This window comes from Puma concolor, chromosome A3 (genome assembly GCF_028749965.1).
Source record: "Puma concolor isolate L17-30 chromosome A3, mPumCon1.1.hap2, whole genome shotgun sequence".
NCBI classification, from domain to species: Eukaryota; Metazoa; Chordata; class Mammalia; order Carnivora; family Felidae; genus Puma; species Puma concolor.
Genome location: NC_141669.1, coordinates 125,844,819 through 125,869,604, shown reverse-complemented (window position 1 = coordinate 125,869,604; position 24,786 = coordinate 125,844,819). Strand labels below are relative to the sequence as shown.

The window sequence follows — 24,786 nt, the reverse complement described above, 5'->3', positions numbered from 1 at the left end:
TTGCAAGTATTTGTAGCTGATTTTGAGCTACTGTGTTAGAAGTTGGAGCATGACACGAGACCGAATGGCCCGCAAAGACTAAAACATTTAGCTCTTTACAGAAAAATTGTGCTGACCCCTTAAGGCTACGCAAGTCCACGTCCCATTTGGAATGTCTTCCTTATCCTCGGAAGGGAGTGTACCCGGTTCAAGGAGCGCGGGTCTAAACTGAAGACCCTGGGCAAGTCCTTCCCATCGAAGGTCTCAGTTTCCCCCAAGTATGAAATGGGGTTAGACACAGTGATCTCTAGGGGCCTGTCTGGGGGGAAAGCAAAGAAATAAAGGGGACAGGAACTCGGGGTAGATCGGGAGCCAGTCCCTCGGGGTTTCCAGCCGCGTGGGCGGGCCCAGCGCCCCGAGGCCCAGCTTTCGCAGGGGAATTCCGGGCGGGGTGCGGCGGCGGGGCGGGGCCGGGGGCGGGGCCGGCCGCCGCCTATAAGAGGGGCCGCGCGCCCTGCCGGACCACTTGCTTGCGCGCCCTCTGCGGACCGCTGTGCCATGGCCTCCGCCCGCCTGCTCGCGCTGCTACTGCTCCTCGTGGGCGTCCCCGCCGCTGCCACCGAGTCGGTAGGTGCTTGGGGATCCCCGGAGGGCGGCCTGGTGCCTCCTTTGTTCCTGGGGGCCCGGGCTAGGGGGGCCTCAGGGGTCTGCACCGCCCCCAACTAGACGCCGAGGCCGGGGAAACTTTGCTGGAAAACTTGGCTCCCGGGTCACAGGGAGGCTCCGGGCCGGGGTGGCTCCCGCGCGCGAACGTGCGCCCCAGCCTGTTGCTCTTCCCGCCCCCCTGGCCTCGGCCCCGCCGCGCGCTCCAGGCTCGGACGTGACTAAGCCGGTGTCACCTCTTCTCTCCCCCACACTCTCGCCCTCCCCTGGTGATCTTGGGGCCCTGGATCCCCCTGCACGCCCTCCGTAAGCGCCCAGAGCGGCGGCTCTAGAATCCGATAGGGCCTGGGCACGAGGGGCAGCGTACTCGGAAGGGGGAAGGAGGAGGGTTGTGCGGAACCTTGTTTCACACACCGGGGAATGAAGGACTGAACCCTGACCTCAGGTCTGGCCCCAACCCCGCCACTGGGCTTGTAACTTTGGGTAAAGCCCTGCCTCTTCTGAGTCTCAGTTTCCCCATCTGTACAACGGCAGGAGGGAGCCCGGCAGGAGATGGCCAGTGCCTCTGTAGGGCCCCTCCAAAGTTGGGACTCTGATCTTCCAAGGGCAGCCGGGAAGGATGGTTTGGGGTCAGCACTACACCAAGAGTTGAGCCTCTGCTTTCTTCGAGAATGCTGTTTATTTCTGCTGAACTGCAGAAGGGAAATTGGAGTACCCGCCTTGAGTAGGGTGAAGGGGGGTGGGGGACAGAGGGCCTCAGTGAGCCCAGAGAAGCTCTCCTTCTCACTGCTCTCTGGTCCCTGTCCTAGTTTACAAAGTCCTGGGCCGCCAGAACCTCCATTCATCCCCTGCCACCAGTGTGGGGGAGGAGGATGGCAATCTCATCTGGGAAGTTGGGGGAGCAAGAATTGCTCGGAGGGTCTGTCTGTCCTCCAAGAACCCCATTTTTTTGCCCCCTTGATTCCCTTAATTAAGCCCCCCTTTTTAGAAGCAGCAAGTCTGTGGAGTTTAATCATTGCAGATTTTTTTATGGGGCTCCTGTTTCTCTGGGCTTGGGTGGGGGAAGTCTTTTCTGCCTGGCAGGCTTCTTTTGGGGAATCCGTGAGATCCTGATAATAACCCACCAGCACGATTGCAGGCATTCATTCAGTGATGATAGCAAACATTTAGTGCTTATGGTGTGCCTTATGATGTTCTAATAGCTTTCTAATGGCTGTTCCAATGTCCTATCAACTTGCTTAATTCTGACAACAACCCTGCTGTTTACTGTTCTTAAATTGGTCCTGAGGCTGAGGAGGTTAGCTAACTTACCCAAGGTCACACAGCTAATCAGGGGCTGAGTCATTCAAATTTAGGCAGCCAGGTGTCCAAGTTCCTGCTTTTATGATAAGCTGCAGTGTGATGCTTTCTGAATGGCGGCCCTGAATCTGTTGAGATTTGGGGCTGGCCGGCCCCAACGAATTCTGAGGTGGAAGGAAACAGGAGACCAGAGTGAGGTGATGACTTCCCCAAACTAAGGGCAGCCAGACCAAAAGGTTAGTGTCTGAGCCAAGACTCCAACCTACACCTGCTGCTCCCTGGTACAGTGCTCTAAATTAGGCCCTGAAAGATGTGTTGAGTCCAGCAACTGGGGAGACCTCCAGAGGAATGCCATGTTGGGTCCTGTTGGCCTGGACAGTGTGGGGAAAAAAAAGAAAGACCCAGGAGGTCGTGAGGTCACTGCATGGGCAGTCACATGGCAGTCTCAGTTCAGAGGCTGCTGAGTCTGCAGGTGCTTCAGGGTGAGGAGCAGACAGCTGTGTCCTGGGGGCAGTCAGAAGGATATGGTTTGGGGGAGGGCAGCTGTGTCAGCCCTCGCACGGTGACCCATCAGCTGGGGGAGAAGTAGGCCCTGAGCAGCTGCTTCCTGAGAGAGGTATCTGGCTCTCATCCTGACCTCAGCACTCCCCTTCCTGGTGAATGTCAGGGACCTTCCACCTCTAATTGGGTCACAGGGCTTCCCCTTTTGCCTCCGCCACCCCCTTCCTTCCAAGATTGTGGCCGGAAAAATCAGACCTAGTCATAGTTGGATAGATGTAATGGAGGCCTGCCTTTTTCTTTTTGCAGGTGGAGAAAACAGGCCCTGGGAGAAGGGATTTGCTAATTGCAGTTATGATTTGTTGAGTTTTCCACATGCTAGGTCTGGGGCATTTTATCCTCACAAAAAAACCCAGCATCTCGGGATTATATTATGCCCACTTTACAGATGAGGGAACTGAGGTCCATCTCCAATAGTGCTGTTGAGGCCCCTCTCCAAGTTTAGGTTTAAGCCAAAGGCCTGCCCTCCCCTTGGGTGATACCCTACCCCCACCCTAAGGGCTTGGTGCCACAAGTTTTGGGAAGGGAACCCAGGCTGAGCAGACAGCCTCTTCCCTGGCTGTGGGACTTGCCATCCCAAACCAGTTCTTCCTGTCCAGCTGGGAGCATTCCCCTGAACTGCCTTCCTGCCACTCTTTCCCTAGCCAATTAAAGGCAGCCCTGTTTGGGGAGCTGGACCCCTCCAGAGGGGTTGCTGCCCAGAGGCACAGCCTTCTGATGTGGCACCAAGCCCAGTGGGTTCTGGGGAAATGTACTTTAGCTTAGAGATGTTTTCGGTCTCCTTGAAAATTCTCTCCTTGATTGCCCTGAGGTAGGAGTGGGGCAGAAGCCCAGAGGGTCTAGGACCCTTGAGTGGTCAGTGAGAGCTCTGTGGAATTCTTAAAAGCCTAGAGAGCTACTAAAGAGCCTATTTTGGGCCATGGTTTAGAGGGTTCTGTGAGCTTGATGTCCCCCATCTGTAAAATGGGGTTTGAAACAAATGACCTTGATTGCCCTTTTCAGCTCAAGTATTCTATTCATATCCATCCCCCCAAACCTACCACACACACCACTCCCACCCACACACACCCAGTGGGGAATTCTGCCCTATTCATCTTCAGCGACATACTTACCCCTTACTTAGTACGCAGGAAATATTTGCATGAATGAATAAATTCATGTGTGTAACTTCATTCGAAAGGGTGCATTGAGGTAATTTATCACTAACGTGAATGCCTTCCAGGGAAACCGTGAGGTAGGTTTTATTATCTCCATTTATACAGGAAACTGATGCTCAGAGGAAGGTAGTGGCTTGCCAAGGTCAGAACCAGGTCTCTGATAATACAAGGTGTCTGGTTTGAGCCTCCTCTGAGAACATTCCAGATGAGAAACATTCCGGCTGGCTTTGAAGGAAGATACCTTGGTTTCTACTTCCTGAATTGGAAGCACGTATGCCCTATCTCTGGGTCTCAGTGTCCCCAACTCTATAGTAAGGAGGTAGGACCAAAACCCTCCCAAGGGTCCTCCCTGCCCTGAAAATACACTGATGGGGGGAGGGGAGCTTTCTTGGCCCCCTTGGTAAAGAACCTAAGAGGAGAAGAGCTGGGGGGTGGAGACATTCAGCTCCTGCCATCCCCAGCTCCTGGAAACAGAAGGCTTTTGCAAGGACTTGGAGTGCAGGGCCGCCCTGAATGAGGAGCTGGGAGAGCCAGGCTGGGCTCCCCGCCCCAGTTCCTTCTTGGGAGGAATTGGCTGCTAGTTGTTCTCAGCCTCCTGGACTGGTGGGTGTGATTTCCAAATGACCATTTAAAATTGGGGGAAGGGGCTGGACTGGGCCTGTGAGTCACTGGAGGAGAGCGGTGGCTGGCCTGAGTTACCCATTTCCTTTCAGCCTCTTGGCTAGTAGGATGGCTCTGATGAGGGTGTTGGAATGGATTCCAGAGTTTTACCTTGTCCCCTGAGAGCCTATTAAAGATAGTCAGCGTCTCAATGTCCAGGGCCTTTGAGGGGATGCCCAGGAAATGTTAATACTAGGCCTCAGACCTTCCCAGTGCCCCGTCCGTGTGGACTTTGACAGGGTGTGAATTCAGCCAGTTGTTTGTTTCCCTTGAAGCAGAACTGAACCTGCCACTGCTCTGAGCTCCTAGAGCAGAGCTGGTATATAGTCCAGATGGGGTTGGACCCCGGGAGTCTCTGACTTGTCTGATGTCCTCCTCTCCCCTTACTTCCTGGAACTGGCAGGAGGGCACTGGAACAGTGGCTTGGGGTTAGGCAGACCTAACTTCAGAGGTGTGAAGGCCACCTCTTCCTAGCTACATGGCTTTGGACATGTCACCCAGTCTCCCCAGCCTCTGCTTCCTGGTGGGTAAGAAGATCAGGGTTTTGGTGGGGCTGGTAGGAGGGGACAAGGCTGCAGTGAGTGCCTGGTAGGGAGGCCGCATTCTGTGTGACAGACATGTCAGCCATGCCAGGTGGCCCTGTGCCTTTGAGGATTCTACTCCCCGCCGCCCCCCCATGGCCCCTGGAACACTTTCTTCCCTCCCACTCCCCAACAGCTGCAGGGTGGTAAGGGAGGAGTCGAGGGTGGGGCTGATGGAGTTCAAATCTCCTGTTTGTTTGTTTTAGAAGTGGGCTGTTTGCTAATTATCAGATGGGTTCATATTTAAACAAGAACCAGTTCTCAGCGGCCCCACCCCTCCCGCCAGGATTTGTAGGAACCCTTTGCTGAGCAGTTTGCAGCCTGCTGGGTGATGGCAGGGTTTGCTAAGGGTATGGGACCACCTAGACACTGTCCAGAAGGGGGTCGCCCTTCCTGAGCTGGAGGGGCAGAGTTTCTAGTCCTACGGAGGCCGAGTGAATTGCAAGCTGCGCTCTGGGCTAGGAGAGGGGGTGTGGTAGTGGGCAGGAAGGTACAGTGTCTGAAAAGCCAGTTTTCATACACTTTCAGTGCACAGTGCCTAGAGAGGGAGGTGAAAGCCCGTGTCAACAGTTGGGGCCTGATTTAACTCCAGAAGGACTAGAAACCTGGCTTCTTGAGCTGGTTTGTTATTAACCCACTAGTGACCTTCAGGCGTGTTCCTGCACCTGGCCAGGCCCTTTGGCCCTGTCTGCTGGAGGCAGGGTGACTGGAAGTGGGTGCATTTCACAGCCACAAAAACCTGAGTCACCATCCCAGCTCTGCTGCTCACCCCGGGACATGCAGTTAGTTAATAAGTCACTTCACCGATGTGTCCTCTACAAAACACCTGTGTCACTCAACTTGTAAAGTGTTTGGCAAACTTGTAAAGTGCTGGCTTGATTTGGGTTTATCATTAGCGGCTAGACCAGGGTTCTTAACCTGGCTGGATGTTGGCTTCAGGGAGATGGTATCTGTGTGCACACTGAAAAATGTAGACTGATGGTTACGGTTCTCGGGGTTCAAAACTTTTTATCCTTACCAGAGAGCTCCAGGAGTCCCCAGGAGATGACTCTGTGATTTGAACACTTCTTCCCAGCTTTGGCCTTCTGCAGTCCCCTGCCCAGTCTATCCCTGCTACTTTTCACCACCTCTGTGCCCCTGGTTACTCACCACCCCCACCCTCTGGCCAGTCCCTCCTACTCAGCGCACCCCCCCCTCCTTATTCTGCCTCTCTCCTCCCCCACCCTGCAGGCCCAGAACTCTGCTGCCCCAGTTTTCTCTGGCACAGTAGAGGAGGCTGGTAGTCAGGTGACACCTGGGGTAATGGAAAGGGGAGGCAGGGAGAGGCTGGTATGTGTGGAAACAGTGACTTGGTGGAGCCGCCGGTTGCAGCCAGGCCTGTGGGACTGGCTGTACCACTGGAACCTCAGGGCGTGGGGGCAGGGATGACCCATGGCCGGTCACAGGCAGTGGGGACACTCCTTGCCCGGGGTAGGGGGGCGGGGTAGGGACTGGCTGGGAAACGTCTGTGGGACAGACCCACTAGGTCTGGAGCAGTGGCTTCTCCGAGTGGGGGGCGGGGGGGTGCACAGCAGGGAGTCTGGGAAGGGGCAGGAAGCCAGCACCTAGTGCTGATCTAATCAGCCTAGACTAGAGGCTATCGACTCTGCTCCTGAGAACACGGGAGGCTTGTTTATGTCCCCGCCCGCAGATCCAGCAGGGACTTCGGATCTGCTGCCTAGATTACAAGCCCCAGCTTCAATGCACCTCTGTCTCTGCAGCCCTCAGGGAGCCAGCCCCCTCCCGCCTGTCTCCAGCGGTAATCGGAGCAGTGCCCGACTTGGTTACCAGGCCTCGAGACAGAGGGAGGCTTGTCTGTTCCAGAACCGTCTTTTACAGGTGGGGAAACTGAGGCCCAGGGAGGGAATCGCCCAAGATCCACAAAGGAGTTAGTGGCAAGGGTGCTGCATCAGCTGCCGTCAGGGGGTTGTCCAGAGCTGCAGAAGCTCCCACCTCTGCCCCCATTCCTAGCTGCACCCCAGGATCCTGGAGCCCTCGCTGTGGAATGGGCTGCCCTGGGGGGGTTGGTGAAAAGTTGGCTGCTGGCTGTGCCAGGCCTGGCTTGTCTCCTGTGTGATTGTGTTCAGAGTAACCTGACCTTGGAGTGGGCAGAGCTGACATTCGAACCCCCACCCTAGCCCCACCCCTACTCCCAGACCTGGCTTAACCCTCCAGTTACCAGAGTGCCAGGCTGTGGATTGGTGTGTGGTTTCTTATTGCCTTCTGGATATTTTTTTCATCCTCAGGGCAGGTCAGGAAATACTCTGGGATCCCTAAGTAGAATGTCAGGCATCTCTGGTCACTGCCATTTACTCCTTTTGGAAAAATACAACCCAGGTTCCTCTGCCTCTATCTTCTTACGACAGGTGCTCCAAGTTGTGTGACCTTGAGGAGGTGTCTGCCCATCTCTGGGTCCTTTGCAGTCTCCAGGGACCTGATTGGTTGTTGAAAAGTCTCTGGTCTCAGAAGCAAAATGAATACTCATTACAGGGTTATGTCCCTTCATGATTTGCAAACCCCGCCCCCCCCCCCCCCCGCCATCCACTGACCACCTTTCTAGCAATGGAACTGCTTCTATAGCTTTTTCCAGGTCTCTCTGACCCTTTGACCACTAATCCCTTTAGCCAGAAGGAAGGCAGGTGGGGATTAATAATAGCTGCTACTCAATGAGCACCTGCTGTGTACTGGGCCATATGCTGGGTCCCTTGCACACACTAATGCATTTCACTTAATCGTCATCGTCCTGCAGGGTGCTCCTAGCCCTGGTTACCAAAAGAGAAAAGTAAGGGTTCAGGGTTCAGTGTACCCCAAGGTTCCTGGAGTTAGGAAGTGGCCATGGCCAGACTGTGCTTTGCTTGTGGGTAACCACTCTTCTGGTGGGGATCCTTTGTTTCTGGCGAGGTGTAGAGCTCTGATTGTGGCTCCTGGGTTTGCTCACCCTGGGGGATATCTGGCCCTTCAAAAAGGCAGGGTGGGGGAAAGCAGTGACTAACCAACGGCCCCTTCTGGGGATCTCCTGTCCGGATAACAGGTGGCTTCAGTAGTTGGAGTCCAGTGTCCTTGCCACTCCCTGTTGAATTTGGCTTGCCCAGTTGTCCTTCTGGTCTCACCTCCTGAAAGAAGGGTCAAATGTGTCCCTGACCCTACCTCTGCTGGGGAGGAGCCTGAGGGCAGGAGGTGGGTGTGGGGGGCTCTCCTCCCTCTTTTCCTCCCACCAGCTCTTGGTTAACCAGGCCTTGACCCTGAACTCCCTGGTGCCCCAGCCAAGTTTTTGTTCTTTTGTTGAATATCACTTTCACCTTTGTTTGCTCCTTGGTGGAGCCTGGCCTGGCACTGCGGGGTTGGGGTGGAGAGGTGACTCGGGGGTGGCAGTGAGAAGTCTGGTTGTAGCTGAGGCGTGGTCTTGAGAAAGATCTAGGTTCAAATCTCAGCTCTCTTGCTTTCTAGTTGGGTGACTTCGGATAAATGACTCCCCCGCACCTCAGTTTTCTGCAAACATGTTACAAGACTCGTGCCAGTAAAATGAGTTCCTGGGGAAGAGCACCGCGTGGTGCCTGGCACGTCGTGGATACTTGAGCTAGTCACCCCAGCCCCTGTGCTTTTCCCTGGTGACGGAAGCTGTAGGACTTTGGGGTGGGGTTGGCGACCTTTTCCTAGCTTCTTTTCATGCTTATAGCATAAGGACTGGAGTGACAGCTGCAGCCTGTGGGTTTGCTGAGACCCTTACTTTTGCAGCCCAAACCCTTGAAGCAGGGAGGGAGGACAACTCCAGCCTGGAGCCAGAAGACCTAGCTTCTAAGTCCAGCCCTGCTGCCAACAGTTTGGGTGACCTTGGCAAAGTCCCTTGTCTTTTAATTTGTTTGCTGGGTTATAAAATGAGACCATTGGGCTCAGTGGCCTCAGATAGTTTCTACTGGCAGGTGTTAGTTCCTTTAGAACAAAACAGCACCTGCCCCCTCTTCTGGGGATAATCTGGGGAGGCGTCCAGCATCCCAGTCCCCAGGCACTCATCCCAGGTGTCCACCAGCCCTGGGGTAGACACGGTCTGTGAGACCCAGGCCCACTGCCTTATTCTGCTGGTGATTTCTGTTGTGCTCTGGGAGAAGGGAGGCCTGAGGGCCCAGGGAGGGTGCCTGTGCGTGCACACACACGTGAACACACATTCCCCCGGCAGGGATGGGGTGAGTGGAGAACAGGTGGGGTAAGCTCGGCTGGGATCAGGGTGGGGTCCCTCTCTGGTCAGGGCTGGGCTTGGCTACTGGGTGGCCTGGTGGCTTCTTCAAAGCCACCCTGACTGAATGGGCCTTGTCTGCAAAGTGGGTGAGGCAAGGGAGGGCTGTTGGCATTCCCTCCCCTCTGCCCCTCTGCACATGAAGGGATGCTTGCCCACAGTCTCATGGAGCTTGGTCCTCTCTTGCGGCCTCGTCTTAAAGGGTTCCCACTGGGGAATTTCTCTCTTGTCAGGAGTCAGGGGCAGAGAAGATGCTTCTGGAGTTGAAGGTTTTGTTTTCTTGTGTCCTTCCCTGAGCATGCCCCCTGCCCCCCGGGCCTCGTGACTTGTGACTTGCTGGAGAAGGAACCGTTGGCTCCTCTAATGCAGTCTTGAGCCCTGGAATAGGTATCTGACAGGGTCTGATGCCTCCTGTGCCCCTGGTGCCACCTTGGACAAGTGTATCCTCTCCAGGAACCTCTCCAGGAACCTGGTGAGGGCTGAACTGGGAGTGAATCTGGGTTTCAGTGCTGACGGGGCCTGCCTCCTCTCTTAGCCTTCCTGTAGCTACTGTGAAACTGAAGTGGTAACTCTGAGGCAGGCAGCATGCTAATCCCAGGAGTTGTTTTGAAGCACCCCTTAGCACTTTCACACACCCAAAGAAAGGCAAGATGTAGAAACAACATTCTGTGACTCCTGGGGACCAGGGGTGGGGAAGGTCTCCGCCTGAAGCCACCCAGTGCTGGGACCCCAGCCCCTGACTTGAGGACTTGGAGCTCAGACTCCCACAGCCAGTCTGGTCTCCAGGCTTGGTTGACCACTGGCTGAAGTACCTTCTTTCTCTCCTGGGCTGGGTTTGACCTCCACGCAGCAGGGCTCCCTCCTAGCTTGGGTGGTCAGGCACTCTATGGACGCGTATGTTCATGCAGGTGTTCTTGTGTGTGTGGTTAAAAGCTCAGGTGACCCATGCCTGGGTTCTGGTCCAGTATGGCCACTTTTTACCAATGTGACCTTGGGCAAAAATCTATCAGGAGGACCTACTTTAGGCTAAGTGCTTAGGAGGTCCTGCTCTCAGAATCTGGGCCTGGGGGAATTTGCTTTGCGGCAGGGACCTCGCCCTAGGGACAGTTTCGCAACCACCTCGGAGCCCTCCCGGAGGAGCTGCCAAACTAAAGCCACAGGCACGGGGCTGTGGGGCTGTGTGCGGGGGCTGGGCTGGAGTTCCAGCACTAGTAGCTCGGCAGCTCCTGATTCCCGAGTCATGAAGTCATCCCGACCAGGGCTTAACCCCTTCTGGCTCCCCACCCCCGTGTGTGCCAAGTATTCAGAGAAGATTCTCCCATCCGGTGGAAGAGGGCTGCGTGCCCGCCGCCTTCCCCCTGGTCTGACCCTGCTCCTTTCCGGGAATCCAGCACATGCCCTCACGGTGGGTGGAAGAGGGCATGACAGTCAGGTTCTGCCCGCCTCTCCCCAGAAGCCCCCGGAGGAAGTACAGGAGGAGCCCGGGCCTCGCCTGCAATGGTTACCTTGTCCTGGGAACAGATATTCCTTCTCGGGCTCCCCTGAGTCACTGGCAGTCTCCCTCAGGTGAAGGACAGCCTGGGGCAGTCAAAGAGAGACCTGACCTGACTTCTCTCCATTCTGAGCTGTGCAGCTAACTCAGCCACGTGACCTTGGGCAAGTCACTGCCCTGTTCAGCATTCGAATTCTGTCCAATTCTGTGAGATGGAAGGGACAGGACCTCCCTGGCTTCTGTGGTTCTGAGCAGAGCCCCAGTCTCCCACAGGCAGGGGCTTTGGGAAAGAAGAGAATGTTTTGAGGAGGGGTGTGTATGGAACTTCATGAAACCCTATCTCTTTTGGCAAAAGTAAGGACTTTAATATTTGAGTTAATTAGCAAAAAAAAAAAAAAACAAAAACAAAAAAAAAAAAAAAAAAACAAAAAACTTTGCCCAGGACTGCTGTTCTGTGGGAACAGCTCTGTCGCCCCAGAGCTAAGGAGAACAGCAGTAAGAATTCAGAATGCTTCCTACCCTTGTGAGCTCTAGGAGATGGGAACAGAGAGAGTAGCTGATGTACTTGTAGGACCCTGGGAAAGTCTTTGCCTCCCTGGACCTTGATACTTTCCTTTGGAAAGCTTCTCAGTGGAAGTAGTCTCCAGATTCTGCTGTGATGTCCTAGACTGGGTCCCCGTGAGTAGGGGCCAAGGACATTTGTGGGTGATGGAGTGGATGGTGCCCCACTCTGTGCTGGTACAGAACAGATCCTGTGGGAGATGCTTATAAAGCTGGATATGAGAGTGTGCTCATGTATTTGTGAGTCACTAGGTCTGTGCAGCACCTGGACTGAGGCCTCCCTGAGGTGTGGGTGAGCCAGCCCTGTCTGTCCCAGCCCAGTCTGACTCAGCTGGGAAAGGTGTCCTGGACTGGGAAAGACCAGGGCCAGCAGCCCTCTCCCTGCCACAGGCGAATCAGTGGTGACAGTGTCTGCGCCCTAGAACCCTAGAGTGTCCTACCCTCCAGCCTGTGTGGCTCCTGCAGTCAGGCAGCCTGATGCGGAAGCCTCCTTCTTCCACCCGCTACTTGTGTCAGAGGGAAACGCCCAGTTTCCTTGGTTGTAAAATGAGGTTAAAGACATGCCTTTGGAGTTAATAAGAACAGGGGCTGGCACGTAGTAATTGCTTATAGTAAGTAGTACCTAGTAATGTTTAATGTTCTGATTATTACCAACTTTATTATTTTTATTAGCCCAGGATGAGAAAGAGATTTGCCTAAGGTCACACAGCAAGTTAGGGGGCCAGGAGGAGAGCAGGACCCAGGTCTCCAGGTCCTGGCCTGCTTACTTTCCAGCACCCCAGGTTACCTTACCGAATGCCCACTTCATTGCCTTTTGGGGCTCAGGGGCTGTTGTCAAGCACCAGGGGGCTACTGATGTGTCTTCAGAAGTGGCTGACGTAAGTCCTTTTTTCACTCTAGATCCGAGAGACCGAAGTCATCGACCCCCAAGACCTCCTAGAAGGCCGATACTTTTCTGGAGCCCTCCCAGATGATGAGGATGTCGGGGGGCCCGGGCAGGAGCCCGATGACTTTGAGCTGTCTGGCTCTGGAGATCTGGGTATGGAGGGTGTGGTGGGCAGGCTTGAGGTCATGGGGCTGGAGGGAAAGTGGCCTCACAGACCATAGTGGGGTGAGCATGTCTTTTGACTTGGATTTGTATGGGGGTTTTCCAGCAGAGCTCCTCCCCTCTCAAAGGGGAAACAAAAGTAACTATCAAGCCGTTCCACCCCTTGACAACCCTCCTTGGGCGGGTTATTTGTTGCTTTGAGTTCATTTGTAGCTGTAGGTTTTCTGAGCACCAGCCTGGACCTGTCTGCCTGTGGCTGGGGGCCTGGTGGGGGTGGGGCTGGAAAGAACTGATAGTGTTTTCTTCTTGTGAAAAGGAGAAGGGCCAGCTCCAAAGTCTGGGAGCATGTGTGGGCAGAAGTATGGGTGGAGAACAAGCCCCTGCTTCAGAGGGGGATGGGAGTGTGTGAAGGGGCCCAGGCCTCTGGGGGCTGGACCAGGGGCCAGGCCGGTTCATGGTCTTCAGTGACTCCTATGTGCAGGATGGTGTGATCTTTGAAGTTTGAGCTTTGGAGTCCCATAGTCTTGAGTTCAAACTGCCTCTCAGTGACCTGAGACTTGGTTTCCGAATCTGTAAAATAGTGAATCATTGAGTTGGGGATTGGACTCTTGGCACATGCTAAGCACTCAGTAAATATTTTAATGTTGCGATTTCTAACATTTAATGTTACAATCTAGAGTCATCTCAAAGGAATCCCTTGGGGCTCTTGTTCAAATGCAGACTCTGGGGGTGCCTGGGTGGCTCAGTCGGTTAAGCGTCCGACTTTGGCTCAGGTCATGATCTCGCGGTCCGTGAGTTCGAGCCCCGCGTCGGGCTCTGGGCTGATGGCTCAGAGCCTGGAGCATGCTTCCGATTCTGTGCCTCCCTCTCTCTCTGCCCCTTCCCCGTTCATGCTGTGTCTCTCTCTGTCTCAAAAATAAATAAACGTTAAAAAAAAAAAAAAAACAAATGCAGACTCTGATTCTATGAGCCCTGAAATTCTGCGTTTCTAACCGGCTCTTGGTCCCTGATCCAGGCATTCCAGAGCAAGGGTTTGGAGCTGACAAAGCATCTGCTCAGCTAACTGCCTGGCATCCTTGTGAAAGAACCGGGGAGCAAGGTCTTGAGAGCCCCATTTTACAGATGAGGTGACTGAGGCTGGGGTGGGAATGGTCACTTACTGTACACTGAGCATTTGAGGGCTGCTTGTAAGGTAGGACTCCCACCAGCCATGGCTGAAGAAGGGGGAGGTACTTTAAGGACAAATGTTCACACAGCTTTTCTGACTTTACAGATGACTCAGAGGACCCCCAGATCTTCCCGGAAGTAATCCAACCCTTGGTGAGTAGTTAACATGCTTTTGCCTCTCCCCATTTGCTCCACTGTGACACCTGTTGAGAGGAGCCCATAAGTGAGGGTCTGACCTCACTCTGCAAGAAAGCTTGTATTGGTGGCCCTGGCTCCTTAGGGACAGGCACGACTGTGGGTAGGCCATCCTTCCTGCAGGGATAATCACTGTCAACACTTAGATGTGTTTCCAGCACCTTTTCTGTGCATTTCTAGGTATTGCCCAGCATTAATATCAAATAATATATACAGTCTTGTGTGATGCACTTTTCACTTAAAGTGGGCACGAGTTTGCTTCCTCACATAATTAAGTGTTCTTTTTCATTTTTATAGGCTGCATAATCATCGTTCATTATTTTCCCCTTATTGATGGAAAAGTTGTTTATGATTTTTTGATACTCTAAAATTATACCACCACAGCAAGCATCTTTCACTCAAATCTCTGATTAGCTCCTTGGGATAGAGTCCCAGAGGCAAAGCTGCTGCCTTAAAGGGCAAGCACTTTCTATAGTTTTGCCCAACCGGCCTCCAGGGTGGTGATTCTAGAATCCCCACTGACCAGCAGTGAGTGGTAACACCTGCTTCCCTGTACCCTCGGTCACATTCATTCCTCTTTTGGGACAGATCCACTAGAAAGGTTGAGGGTAAGCCTTTGATGGTATAATTGTTGAGAGATTGGTGCTGAATTCAGCTCCAGGACCACACGGTTCATCCGGCAAGATGGCGGAAGCAGATTCCCTCCCTGGCTGAATGTTCCTGTCCCTGCCCTGGGTCCCTCCCCAAAGCACACTGAGTCTTCATCTCTCCTCCTTCTGCCCCATCCAGGTGCCTCTAGATAACCATATCCCTGAGAGGGCAGGGCCTGGGAGCTGGGTCCCCACCGAAGCCAAGGACCTGGAGGAGAATGAGGTCATCCCCAAGAGGATCTCACCCTTTGAAGGGGACGAGGATGTGTCTAACAAGGTGTCCATGTCCAGTGCCACACAGAGCGGCAACATCTTTGAGAGGACAGAGGTTCTGGCGGGTAAGGTCCTCACGAGATACTTTGAAGGGGGAGAGGACTGGGAGGCAGTGTTGCAGACAGGGATGCCTCTGGCACATTGGGCTTCTTGGTACCCCTTCCTTCTAGCCACAGGGTGCCCTGGAGCCTCAAGGACTACACCGTAGTCGTAAGGGGTGGCTCTGACTGGGTGAGCAGCCCGGTGGAGGGGGAGGAGAATTGCATATCAGAGTCTTTTAAAGAACAGCTAGGAGTCAGTCACTGGCCGTTAAGTCCTTCTGTCTTGTTTTCAAAGCATTTTCGTAACCTGGGATTGGTATCTAGGGAGTTTATTCAAGGTTAACTGCCCTCAAAAGCACAGAGACTCCTTTGGATTGGGCTGGTTTCCCTCCCTCCTGCTCTGTCACTTGACAGCCTCGTGATCTTGGCCGAGAAGCTTTCCAGCCTCAGTTGAGGATGTGAGCCTCCATTTCTTCCTCTGTAAATGGGTACAATGCTACCTCCTCGGGTTGGTGTAATAACTCCATGAAAATGAGAATCTGAAATAATTTGGCAAACCGTAAAGGGCTTTTCTGATTTGTTGGTGTAATCTGTCACTGAGTCTTCATGGGGCTTTAGGAGTGGCTCTTTCAAGCCTGGCTGTGGGGTCTTCAGCTGGGGCAGTGCCTGCTGGCTCTCTCCTTCCCTGGCAGCTTGGGGGGTCTCCAAAGCTGCGGGCAGGGGTGAGTTGTCAGAGAGAACTCTCTTTCTGGCCAAATGTTATAGGCCAAGGGCAGGTCTTCATGAAGCAGCCTGTCGAGTGGCTGCCCCGGGCCCAGTCTGGGTTACTCCTGTCTCTGGACAGCCACAGCCAGTTGGGCCAACACCTTCGCGGAGTCTTGAGGTACAGGGGGGAGCCCTGTGTCCTGCCTCCATCCAGGACAGATAAGGGTCTTGCCTACATCTTGCAGATAAGGCTGGCTGGGAATGTAACCCTAGGTGACTTTGGGCCCAGCTCAGCCTTGACCCTGACCTCCTGGGACCCGAGTATTTATTCTTTCTGCTTTTCCTTCGCTACTTTTTGTGTGATGTGAGGGGGTGGTGGTGCTATCAGAACTAGAGGGGCCCTTAGAGACCTTGTGATCTTCTAAGCTTCAAAAGCTTCGGTAAAAGCTCCCCCCATCTTTTTTCAACCACAGAGTTTCACTTTTAGCTGGCATATGTGGGGTTAGCATAAGGTTTTGCTTTCACCAACAAAGGGTTCTGCTGCTTTTAAAGAAAAGTTTAAAAACCACTGATCTAGGCCAAGCATGTCTTTTAACTCGGGGAGACTAAGGCCCAGAGAAAGCAGACCACTTGCTTGGGTCACATAAGCAAGAGACAGAACCAAAGCTAAGTCGTCTCTTAAATCTCGCGGTTGAGAATTATCCAAGCATAAGATCTTCATGTGAGAAGTTCCGTTGCTGTGTTAGTTGGCATCTGAATGGCACCTGGGAGTTTCTCAAGTGCTTGCCAGGTGCTACCTGCTGCGTGTGCCCCCCTGAATCTCCACGACCCTATCAGACAGGTATGGCTGTCTTTACTCTTATAAGTAAGGAAACCGAGGCTCAGAGAAGCCAAATCACTTTCCAAAGTCACAAAACTAGGCATTAGTATTGAAACCTAGGGCCGCAGTCACTTTTGAGACTGCCCTTGAACCTTCTGACCCTGTGGGGTCAAGGTTCCAGCACAGACCAAGGTCCCACTAGAGGAGCCGGGGGTCATCAGAGGGAAGGGCGATAAAAACAGGAATGGGGTTGATACCTTATTCCATTGTGCTTTTTCTGGTATTTCCTGGGGGCACTTTGTGGCTGTTTTTTCATGAGTTTTAGCTAAGAAGGAACCTTACTGGACTCCCCTGTGCCACTCTGCCCTCATTCTGTGCATAGATTCAGAGTGTGTGCAGGGATGGAAAATTAATCTTCTTAGCCCTAGTAAGACCGAATTAGGGGACTCAGTCTGCCGCAGCAAGGATTCTGTGAGATATCCCTGCCCCCTCAACAAACAGGAATGAGCCCTTCAGGCGACCTGGCATGATGCAGAACAGCTGCCCACCTGAGGTTAGCAGCACGCACCGGCCTGATGCTAGCAGGTGCCCGTAGGCAGTGCTCCTCTCTGAGCTGAACTGTGAGTGTCATTTATTAAGCACTCACTGTTGTGCCAGGCCCAATTGAGGGTGCTAGGGACACGGATCATAAAGCCACAAAGGTTTACAATCCATGAGGACTGAGCATACGCTGTGCATTGTTCTAAGCACTTTGGGTGGATTAATTTATTTAATCCTAGGACAGATGTGTGAGAAAGGTACTTTTATTTCCAGTTTGCAATGAGCGAGATGAAGGCACTTGCCTGATGACATAGCCAGTGCTGAGTAACGGGAGTGGGACCTAGGCCTTAACCACCGAGCTGGAAACACGGGAACGTAAACCACTGTCTGTAACTGTCAGTGACGTAGCAGCCTGGCCGTGTCACCATGTTAGAGCTGTGTCTGGTAGGACACACCTGTGTGTATAGAGGATGTGCACACCTGCCTGTGGAAGTGGAGGCCTGTGTAGGTGTGTGTACCCAGAGCCAGCTAGACTGCGATGCTCTGAGGCCTGCACTGTCTAGGCTGGTTTTCAGGCCTGCGGGTTTGCTTGCTCCTGGCCCAGTTAGTGCTAAGCTGTTGCTGGGGTGTCAAGCTGGTGTTTGGAAGGTGCTGTGGGCTCCAGCAGGCGTGGGTTGGAAGGGTAGCTTTGCCACTCCGGCGCTGTGGTCTTCAGTGACCTCCGATGACCCCCTGTCTTGTTCACGAGGTCACACCTAGCACAAGTGACAGCAGGGGTGAAGATGTCTAGTTGTAAGTGAGCCGACTAGGGGGAAGTGGTAGTGTGTCCGAGGTCCTGACCCGCAGCTCTCCCGTCTCTTCCTCCGCAGCTTTGATCGTGGGTGGCGGCGTGGGCGTCCTGTTTGCTGTTTTCCTGGTCCTGCTGCTGGTATACCGCATGAAGAAGAAGGACGAAGGCACCTACGACCTGGGCAAGAAACCTATCTACAAAAAAGCCCCCACCAACGAGTTCTATGCTTGAAGCAGCCTCCTGGGCACACTGGCTTGGACCTCAGCAGGGAGGGAAGCAGAAGGATTTTGAAGGGTGGACATTAGGGTAGGGGGAGGGCAAACTAATACTGACCTGTCAGCATCTCCAGCTGTGATTATGTTTTAAGCGTCAGAAGAGGCATCATCTTCTGTTCCTGCCTGCCTCTTCTTGATTCTCTGGGCCTCGACTGTCCCGGCAGAAAAATGGGGTTACGCCTGGCCTTGCTGAAGGCAGGTCTGGGATTGGATCATTTCTTAATTTTCCACTTTAGAATGTGGGCCCAGGTTAGAGCCTATATTAAACATGCCTCATCCAGAGCCCCTCTGAAGCTGGAGCTCGGCCCCCAGCGGCCTTCTCCTTCCCTCTTGTGAAAAGGAGCTGGGAGAAGGAACTAGAACCACCTGCACCTTGATGTGTCCGTCAAAGGGCACTTGTGACCACACTACAGGAGTCTGTGGTATACCTTGGGCCATTCTCGGCTCTATCAAGTGACTTTTGGAAATCAGCCTTTTTTATGAGGGGGAGGGGGTGGGGAGAAGAGCTGAAAGTTACATACTGAAATGGATTTGCAAAGTATTTGTAAATCTACTCTTAGCGGGGTATTTTTTTCTAATGGTTCATTCCTTGGTGCAGAGCCTCTGCCTGGGCAAGAGTGTGCCGATATCAAGATGTTCTCCGCTCTCTTGCACTTTCCACAGTACCTGCTAAGTTTGTATTTAATGGTTTTTTGTTTTTGTTTCTCGGAAATGAGAGAAGAGACGGAGATATGATTTTTATTAATTGTTTTTTTTTGTTTTTTTGTTTTTTTTTTTTACTATTTATAGCTTCAGACAGGGCCTCTTTCTCTCTTTCCTCTTTTAAATATCCTCCCCATTTTTTTTTTATACTTAACACTTTCCCGCTCTTGACCTTGGCCCTTTCTGAAGCTGCTTCCTCTAAGAAGTGGCTATTGCCGAAACATAGTTTTCTAGCAGATCCCAAAATATAATGTAGGGGATGGTGGGATATTTGTGTCTCTTTTCTTGTAATATATTATTATTCATGGTTCTAGAAAAATAGATAAATATATTTTTTCAGGAAATAGCATGATATGTCCCATTTGACGTTGGCTGGATGGTTGAGTGAGTGGAGTTTTGTGTGGCTGAGTGGGTTTTTGCCTTTCTCTCGCTCTGTTCGTGGTGCCTTCTCCTGATTGGGCCGGAATAGTTGAGGGTAGACAATTCTACCTTCTTTCTAGCTTCTGCTTTGAGCCCAACTGGTGTTCCTTTGTTTGTTTTCTCCAAATTTAAGAGAACATTGGAGAGCCGTCCTATCCATTATGGTAAGCACTAGCCACGCGTGGCTATTCAAATCAATTAAAATCACATAAAGTTAAAAAATTCATTCCTCATTTACACTAACCACATTTCAAGTGCTCATTTGCCACATGTGGCTCGTGGCTGCTCTGGTGAGCACGCAGGTAGAGCCCATGTCCACCTGTCGAACCACAGTGCTAGAAAACTGAACTGCTATAACAAGTCCCAGCCCCAGCCTTGCTGGGGTGATCTTTGTCTCCCTGGGCAAAGGGGGCATGGGGGAGGGCTGACTGGCTCCTGGCTTTGGAGCTTATCTGTGATCCTTCCTTCACAAAGAGGAGGCCCGGTGGGTTAGTTAGCCCGTGCAGGCTGCGTCTTCTCCTGACCCCACTGGCTGGGGAGGGGGGAGTCGCCCTTGCCTCCCGCACCCTTCACCACCTCAAGCCAGGGGCCCCAGCTGGCTGGGTCCTCTGGGCACCCCTCCCCCACCCCTGCCATGCCCTTTCCCTCTGGCTATGTTGGGAGTGAGCACCTCTTCTTGTAGCCACCTCACACTGTTGTCTGTTACTGATTTTTTTCTTTTTGATAAGAAGATAATAAAACCTGGTACTTTCTAGATTGCTTGTCTCTGTCATTTCAAAGTTTGTAAGAAGTCCTTCTTTCTGGGTTCTGTATCCTTTGACCTTCGCGGAGCCTGAGATCATTGCCCTGACCAAATGCCCTTTGGGGTGCCAGACATTGGAGGCAGAGAAGAAGCCAAGAAAGGGCCTGGAGAGGAGGAAAGAAAGAATGTGCCCCTGGCGGCCTGTGGGGCATGTCATGCCTAACTTGGTGTGGCGCTTAGATGGCACCTGGTTAAAAAACACAAGGTGGGTGGTGGGGGCTCCTGGGTGGCTCAGTCAGTTGAGCGTCTGACTCATGGTTTAGGCTCAAGTCATGATCTCCTGGTTCGTGGGATTGAGCCTCGTTGAGGCTTGGGATTCTCCCTTTCTCTCTGCCCCTCCCTGGCTCCCTCAATCTCTCCCTCAAAGTAAATAAACTTTAAAAGAAACCCACAAAAATCCTTGGATTAGATGCTAACCATAGAAGTGAGGATGTTCCCCATGTAAATCCAGATTCCCTGCTTCTTTTGGGAAAAACTCAAGATTTGGCTCCTCTCCGGCTGCATGGCAACAATTGAAAGTTGCTGACAGGGAGGATCCTGTCTGGATGTGGGTTTTCTGCTTTGCCACAGTCTTTACCTGCTTCACTCCTGTCACCTGCGTGGCTTCTACAAGCACTGCAGTAGTCGGGTCTGGACAAACCCCATTGATGCCTCTCTCAATCCTGGTAAGAGCCTTTTTACCAAGGGGGGAACCTGCCCTTAGCTCATCTGCAGGGTTAAACCTTAATTCCAAGGCCTTGGGTTTTGGTGGTCTTCCTTTGGTGGCATATCACCCAGTGCTTGGCTGGGGTCGGGGGAAGGATACAGAGGAATTAGTAGAAGCAAATCCTCGTGTCACATGCATGTGCCAGAACCCATGCCGTCTCTGCTTCATACCTGAACCCACTTAATCGGCACAACAGTTCCACAGAGTAGGGTCTGTTAGTATCCCCGTTATACGGATTGGGACACCACAGCTAAGAGGTTACTTGTCCAAAGTGACACAGTTTACCGACAGTAGAGGTGGGGTTTGAACCCAGGCATTTGGGCTCCAGAGGCTGCTTGGGACCTACACCCCCCCCCCCCCCCCCACTGAAGCAGCAAGTCTGGTCTCCGGGGCCCCCGCCACACCTTGTTTGCCTGAGCTCCGTGAAGCTTGAGTGGGGCTCCCTGTTCTTTATAACCTGATTCTTGCAGAAGGTCCTTGCATCTGTTAGACCTGGGCCGTCCAGTATAGTAGCTGTCGGCCACAGGTGACTCTTTCCATTTAAACACATTTTCAAAAACGAAAATTCGGTTCCTCAGTTGTGCTAGCCACATCTCAAGCGGTCAGTAGCCACATGCAGCTGCTGACTACTCTTTCAGTCAGTGCAGATACAGAGCATTTCCGTTGTCTCAGAAATTTCTGTTAGGTCTGTGTTCGGTGATGAAGACTGTGGGTCATGACCTTTCGACTTGGGATTTCAGCTTTTAATAGCTGCTACCTTGTGCTCCAACAGCCTACAGGGAGGTAGGTCGGAGCCTAGAGTACGGTAAGTGCTCACTAAAAGCACTTCATTCTCATCAGCGCCATCTTTGGGTGAGACAGAAGCTCCACAAGGCCCCTGTGTTATCTATTGTGTAAGATTATCCCCAAATTTCAGGGCTTCTGACCACTGTCTCGCATAGTGTCTGCAGGCCAGGAATGTGGGAGCTACTGAGCTAGGTAGTTGTCTCATGAAGTTGTAGTCAAAATGTTGACCTGGGCCAGAGCATCTAGAAGCTTGAGTGGGCTGGAGGGTCCACTTCCAGGATGGCTCACTTATATGTCTGGCAGGTTGATGATGGCTGTTGACAGGAGGCCTCAGTTCCTTGCCATGTGGACCCTCAAAGGGCTAATGTCCTCATTACATGGTGGCTGGCTTTTCCCAGAAAGCGATCCTAGAGAGCCAGGTGGAAGCTACAATGCCTTTTATGGCCAAGCCTTTGGTCACTCACTGTTACTTCCACACTATCCTGTTGGTCACACACGTCAGCCATATTCATCGTGAAAGGAGACTGCAGAAGGGAAGGGCAGGAATACCTTCAGGAGGCAAGACTCCTTAGAAGCCATCTCAAAGGCTGGTTACTATAGCCTTGTTTCTGGTCAATTCTGCACAGGACTTAATTTATCTAGAGTAGACTCTGAGTGGGACTTGGTATAATATTATTTCTGAGAATTGGGCACAGGATGCAAAGTGGATTTAGACAATATTGAGCCTTTTTTGTTCATGATCCTGCCATTTTTTCTGAAACCAGAGAAGCACTGACCCCTATATGGGGCCATTCTTCGTGGGGCATTGGGAGGCCTACAGGCCAAATAGATTCCTCCTTGGAAATCATTTGCTATGTAGTTTTGGGGGATGGGATGGTCAGAATTCTAAGATGGCCCCCAAGATTTTTACCTCCTGTTGTATACACCATTATATTCCTTCCCCTTGAATGTGGGCAGGATCTGTAACCATGATGGATGCCACTCCTATGATTGGGTTACATCAGACGGGAAAGACAAAGGGGTTTTGCAGATATAATTGAGGTACCAAATTAGTTGATTTTTTTAGTTATTAAAAGGGGAGATTACCCTGGGTGGGCCAAGCTTAATCAGTTGAAAGCGCTAATAAGAGGATCCGGAACCTTCTTGGTAAGAGAGATGCTCTCCTGTTGGCCTTGAAGAAGCAAGCTTCCATGAGTTCTACAGCTACAAGGATGTGAATTTTGCCAACAACTCTGTGAGCCTGGAGTAGGACCCTTTGCCTCAGAGACCGCCCTGTCAGCCCCGGCTCACGCCTTGATTATGGCCTTGGGAGACCCATAGCAGAAAACCCAGCTAAGCTGTGCTTGGGCTCCCGATCCATGGAAACCATAAGGGCAATAAATGGGTGTTATTTTAACTGCTGTGTTTGTGGTAGTCTGTTACACAACATAGACAACCAATACAGGCAGGTCACTTACTCCCTCTGGACAATCAATTTCTCCATCTGTCAAATGGTGGGGAGTGCAGAGTCTGGATCATCTGTAAAAATATTTCTGGAGTAACGACAATGACAGCAGCTGTCCCACAGAAAGTGGTTACAGTGGGCCAGGCCCTGTTGCTTTACATACATTGGTTATTTTATTCCTCACAACATCCTGTGAAACAAATACTTCCCCTTTTACAGAAGGGAGAACTGAAGCACAGAGAGGTTAAGTGACTTGAACTTGCCAAATGTGCCTGGCTTAAACACACAACTTTGTTTCCAAGATGGGTGTTGTCTGGAAAGCCACTGTTTGAGCTGCATTCCTGGATCTTAAGGTGATTCTTCTGAAAATACATATGAGTAATTAGTGTGGGAAGAAGAAGTGTGTACACACACACACACAATCAGGACAAAATCAGCCAAGCCTAGGACACCCCTAGTCTGGATGAGGCAGGGATGGCACTCTTCCAGGCACCAGCCAGGGTTGGGGAGGAGGATGTTTTGAACTAGATGAAGGCTTGGGAATGAGCTTGGTAGAGTGGGCTCTACTTCAGCACTCTATAATCGAACCCATTTAGAACCCATGTAATGAAACCGTAAATACCTTGGCCACAAGGCTCTGCCTTCCCCTAGAACTCTGCTTGCCTCTGGGGCGATCAGCCAGCTATGGCAGGTGTTGACCACTTTGCCCACTGAAAGCATTATTATGCCAATACTGCCCTGCCTGCCTTTGTCCCTTGGGGTCTGGAAGAGAGCCAAGCCTGCCTGGAGGGCCTTTTTTTTGGTAAGTATGGTCAGGGATGACTCTTGGAAAACTTAGTGGATATTATCTTATCGGTTTTATTCCCATCAAATAAGGCTGCTTCCTCCCTCCCTCTCTGTCTTCTTGGTCTGTGCCCTCAGCAGTCTACATCCTGACCCAGGGAGGAAGGTGTCTGAGAATTTTACCCACACTGTGGTTAATGTGAGACTCTTCGGGGAAGCCCCACTTAAAAGAAACAAATGAGAGAGAGAAACCGAAAAGTCAATGCTTAAGCCTGTAGACTAGTAGTTCATGGTGGAAACTCAGGCAACATGAGAGCTGGTAAGCTAGGAGATTTTAGAACAGAGATTTTGACTTTATTCTCACTCTGTGAGAACCTCAGAGTCCCAGATTTAGCATTAGAGTATAGGACTTAAATTAGGCTCTGCTATCAACGTGCTCTTGGAGCTTCATGGGCCTTCTCTCCGAGCCTGAGTTTCCCCGTCTGTAAAACGAGTGGGGAATATGGACTAGAGCAATGATTCTCAACCCTAGGGTTCCCATTCTGACAGCGTGAAAATGTGAAGATTATCTTTTAATACCCTCACAGTTCTCTAAGGATACTCTAAAACTTAATTCTTGGGAGGGAAACAGTGCCACCTGCTGGTCTCACTTTACACTCGCAAATATACAAACTGCCAAGGCAATGAATGCTTGGCCATTTGGTATTTATTGAGCCCCGCTCAAAGTTCAAGGTCTGGTAATGCACCCTCTAGGACACACACCCATGAGCCTCTTTCCCCATGAGCTCACAGTCTAGAGGGGACAATTGACATATACATAAAGTCCTTTCATCCAGGGTGGGTGGTGACATGGTCCCAGGGAAGTTCTAGGGGAATACGGGGGTGGGTCCAGGGCATGTGAATTGTGCACTCAAGGCTTAGAAGGGCCTTTCTTGATTTTATGCTCTGTTGTCACGGTCTTGAAATTCTAAATAGTTTTTGTACAAGGGGGCCATACATTTTCATTTTCTTCTTTTTTTTCCCCATACATTTTAGTTTTGCACTGGGTCCCCTAAAGTATGTAGCTGATCCTGCCTTAGGGAAATCTTGAAAGAGGTGACATTTGAGCTGGATTTGGAGATCAGGGCAGTAGGCGGAGGGAGAGGAAAGAAGGAAGTTTATTCTAGTGCGGAAGGCAAGGTGAAGGCCTCTGTGGCTGGATGGCGTGAGGAAAGGACACAGACAGTGGGTTGCTGCAAGGGGGTGGAGTGGGAAGGGACTGGATGTCAGATTCAGGTTCAGGGCTAGGAGGACCTCTGAGCATAGTACTGCAGCTGGGACTTAGAAGACAGGCCAAGGCTTTGAGGTCACAGACTTCCACGTGGGTGCATACATGGGACCGAGGGTCCTATGGTGCCCCGAGGGGTGTGCAAAAGAAGA

At 52.0% G+C, this 24,786-nt stretch overlaps 1 protein-coding gene across 1 annotated transcript; it reads left to right on the top strand.

Annotated features, from left to right (window-relative positions):
* Window positions 1-486: 486 nt before the first annotated feature.
* On the top strand, window positions 487-19,600 carry SDC4 (syndecan 4). Its single transcript, XM_025932628.2, has 5 exons — window positions 487-606; window positions 12,121-12,259; window positions 13,542-13,588; window positions 14,420-14,618; window positions 17,529-19,600. Exons 1-5 carry the CDS (start codon window positions 538-540, stop codon window positions 17,678-17,680), a joined length of 606 nt encoding a protein of 201 aa, XP_025788413.1. The 5' UTR covers window positions 487-537; the 3' UTR covers window positions 17,681-19,600.
* The last annotated feature ends 5,186 nt before the right edge of the window (window positions 19,601-24,786 follow it).

What these genes read in the sequence shown, in the direction of transcription:
- SDC4 (XM_025932628.2), top strand. Translation starts at nt 538, where the DNA reads ATGGCCTCCGCCCGCCTGCTCGCGCTGCTACTGCTCCTCGTGGGCGTC. An exon ending in GTCTGGCTCTGGAGATCTGG is followed by an intron (nt 12,260 to 13,541) that starts GTATGGAGGGTG and finishes CTGACTTTACAG; the next exon opens with ATGACTCAGAGGACCCCCAG. An exon ending in GAGGACAGAGGTTCTGGCGG is followed by an intron (nt 14,619 to 17,528) that starts GTAAGGTCCTCA and finishes CTTCCTCCGCAG; the next exon opens with CTTTGATCGTGGGTGGCGGC.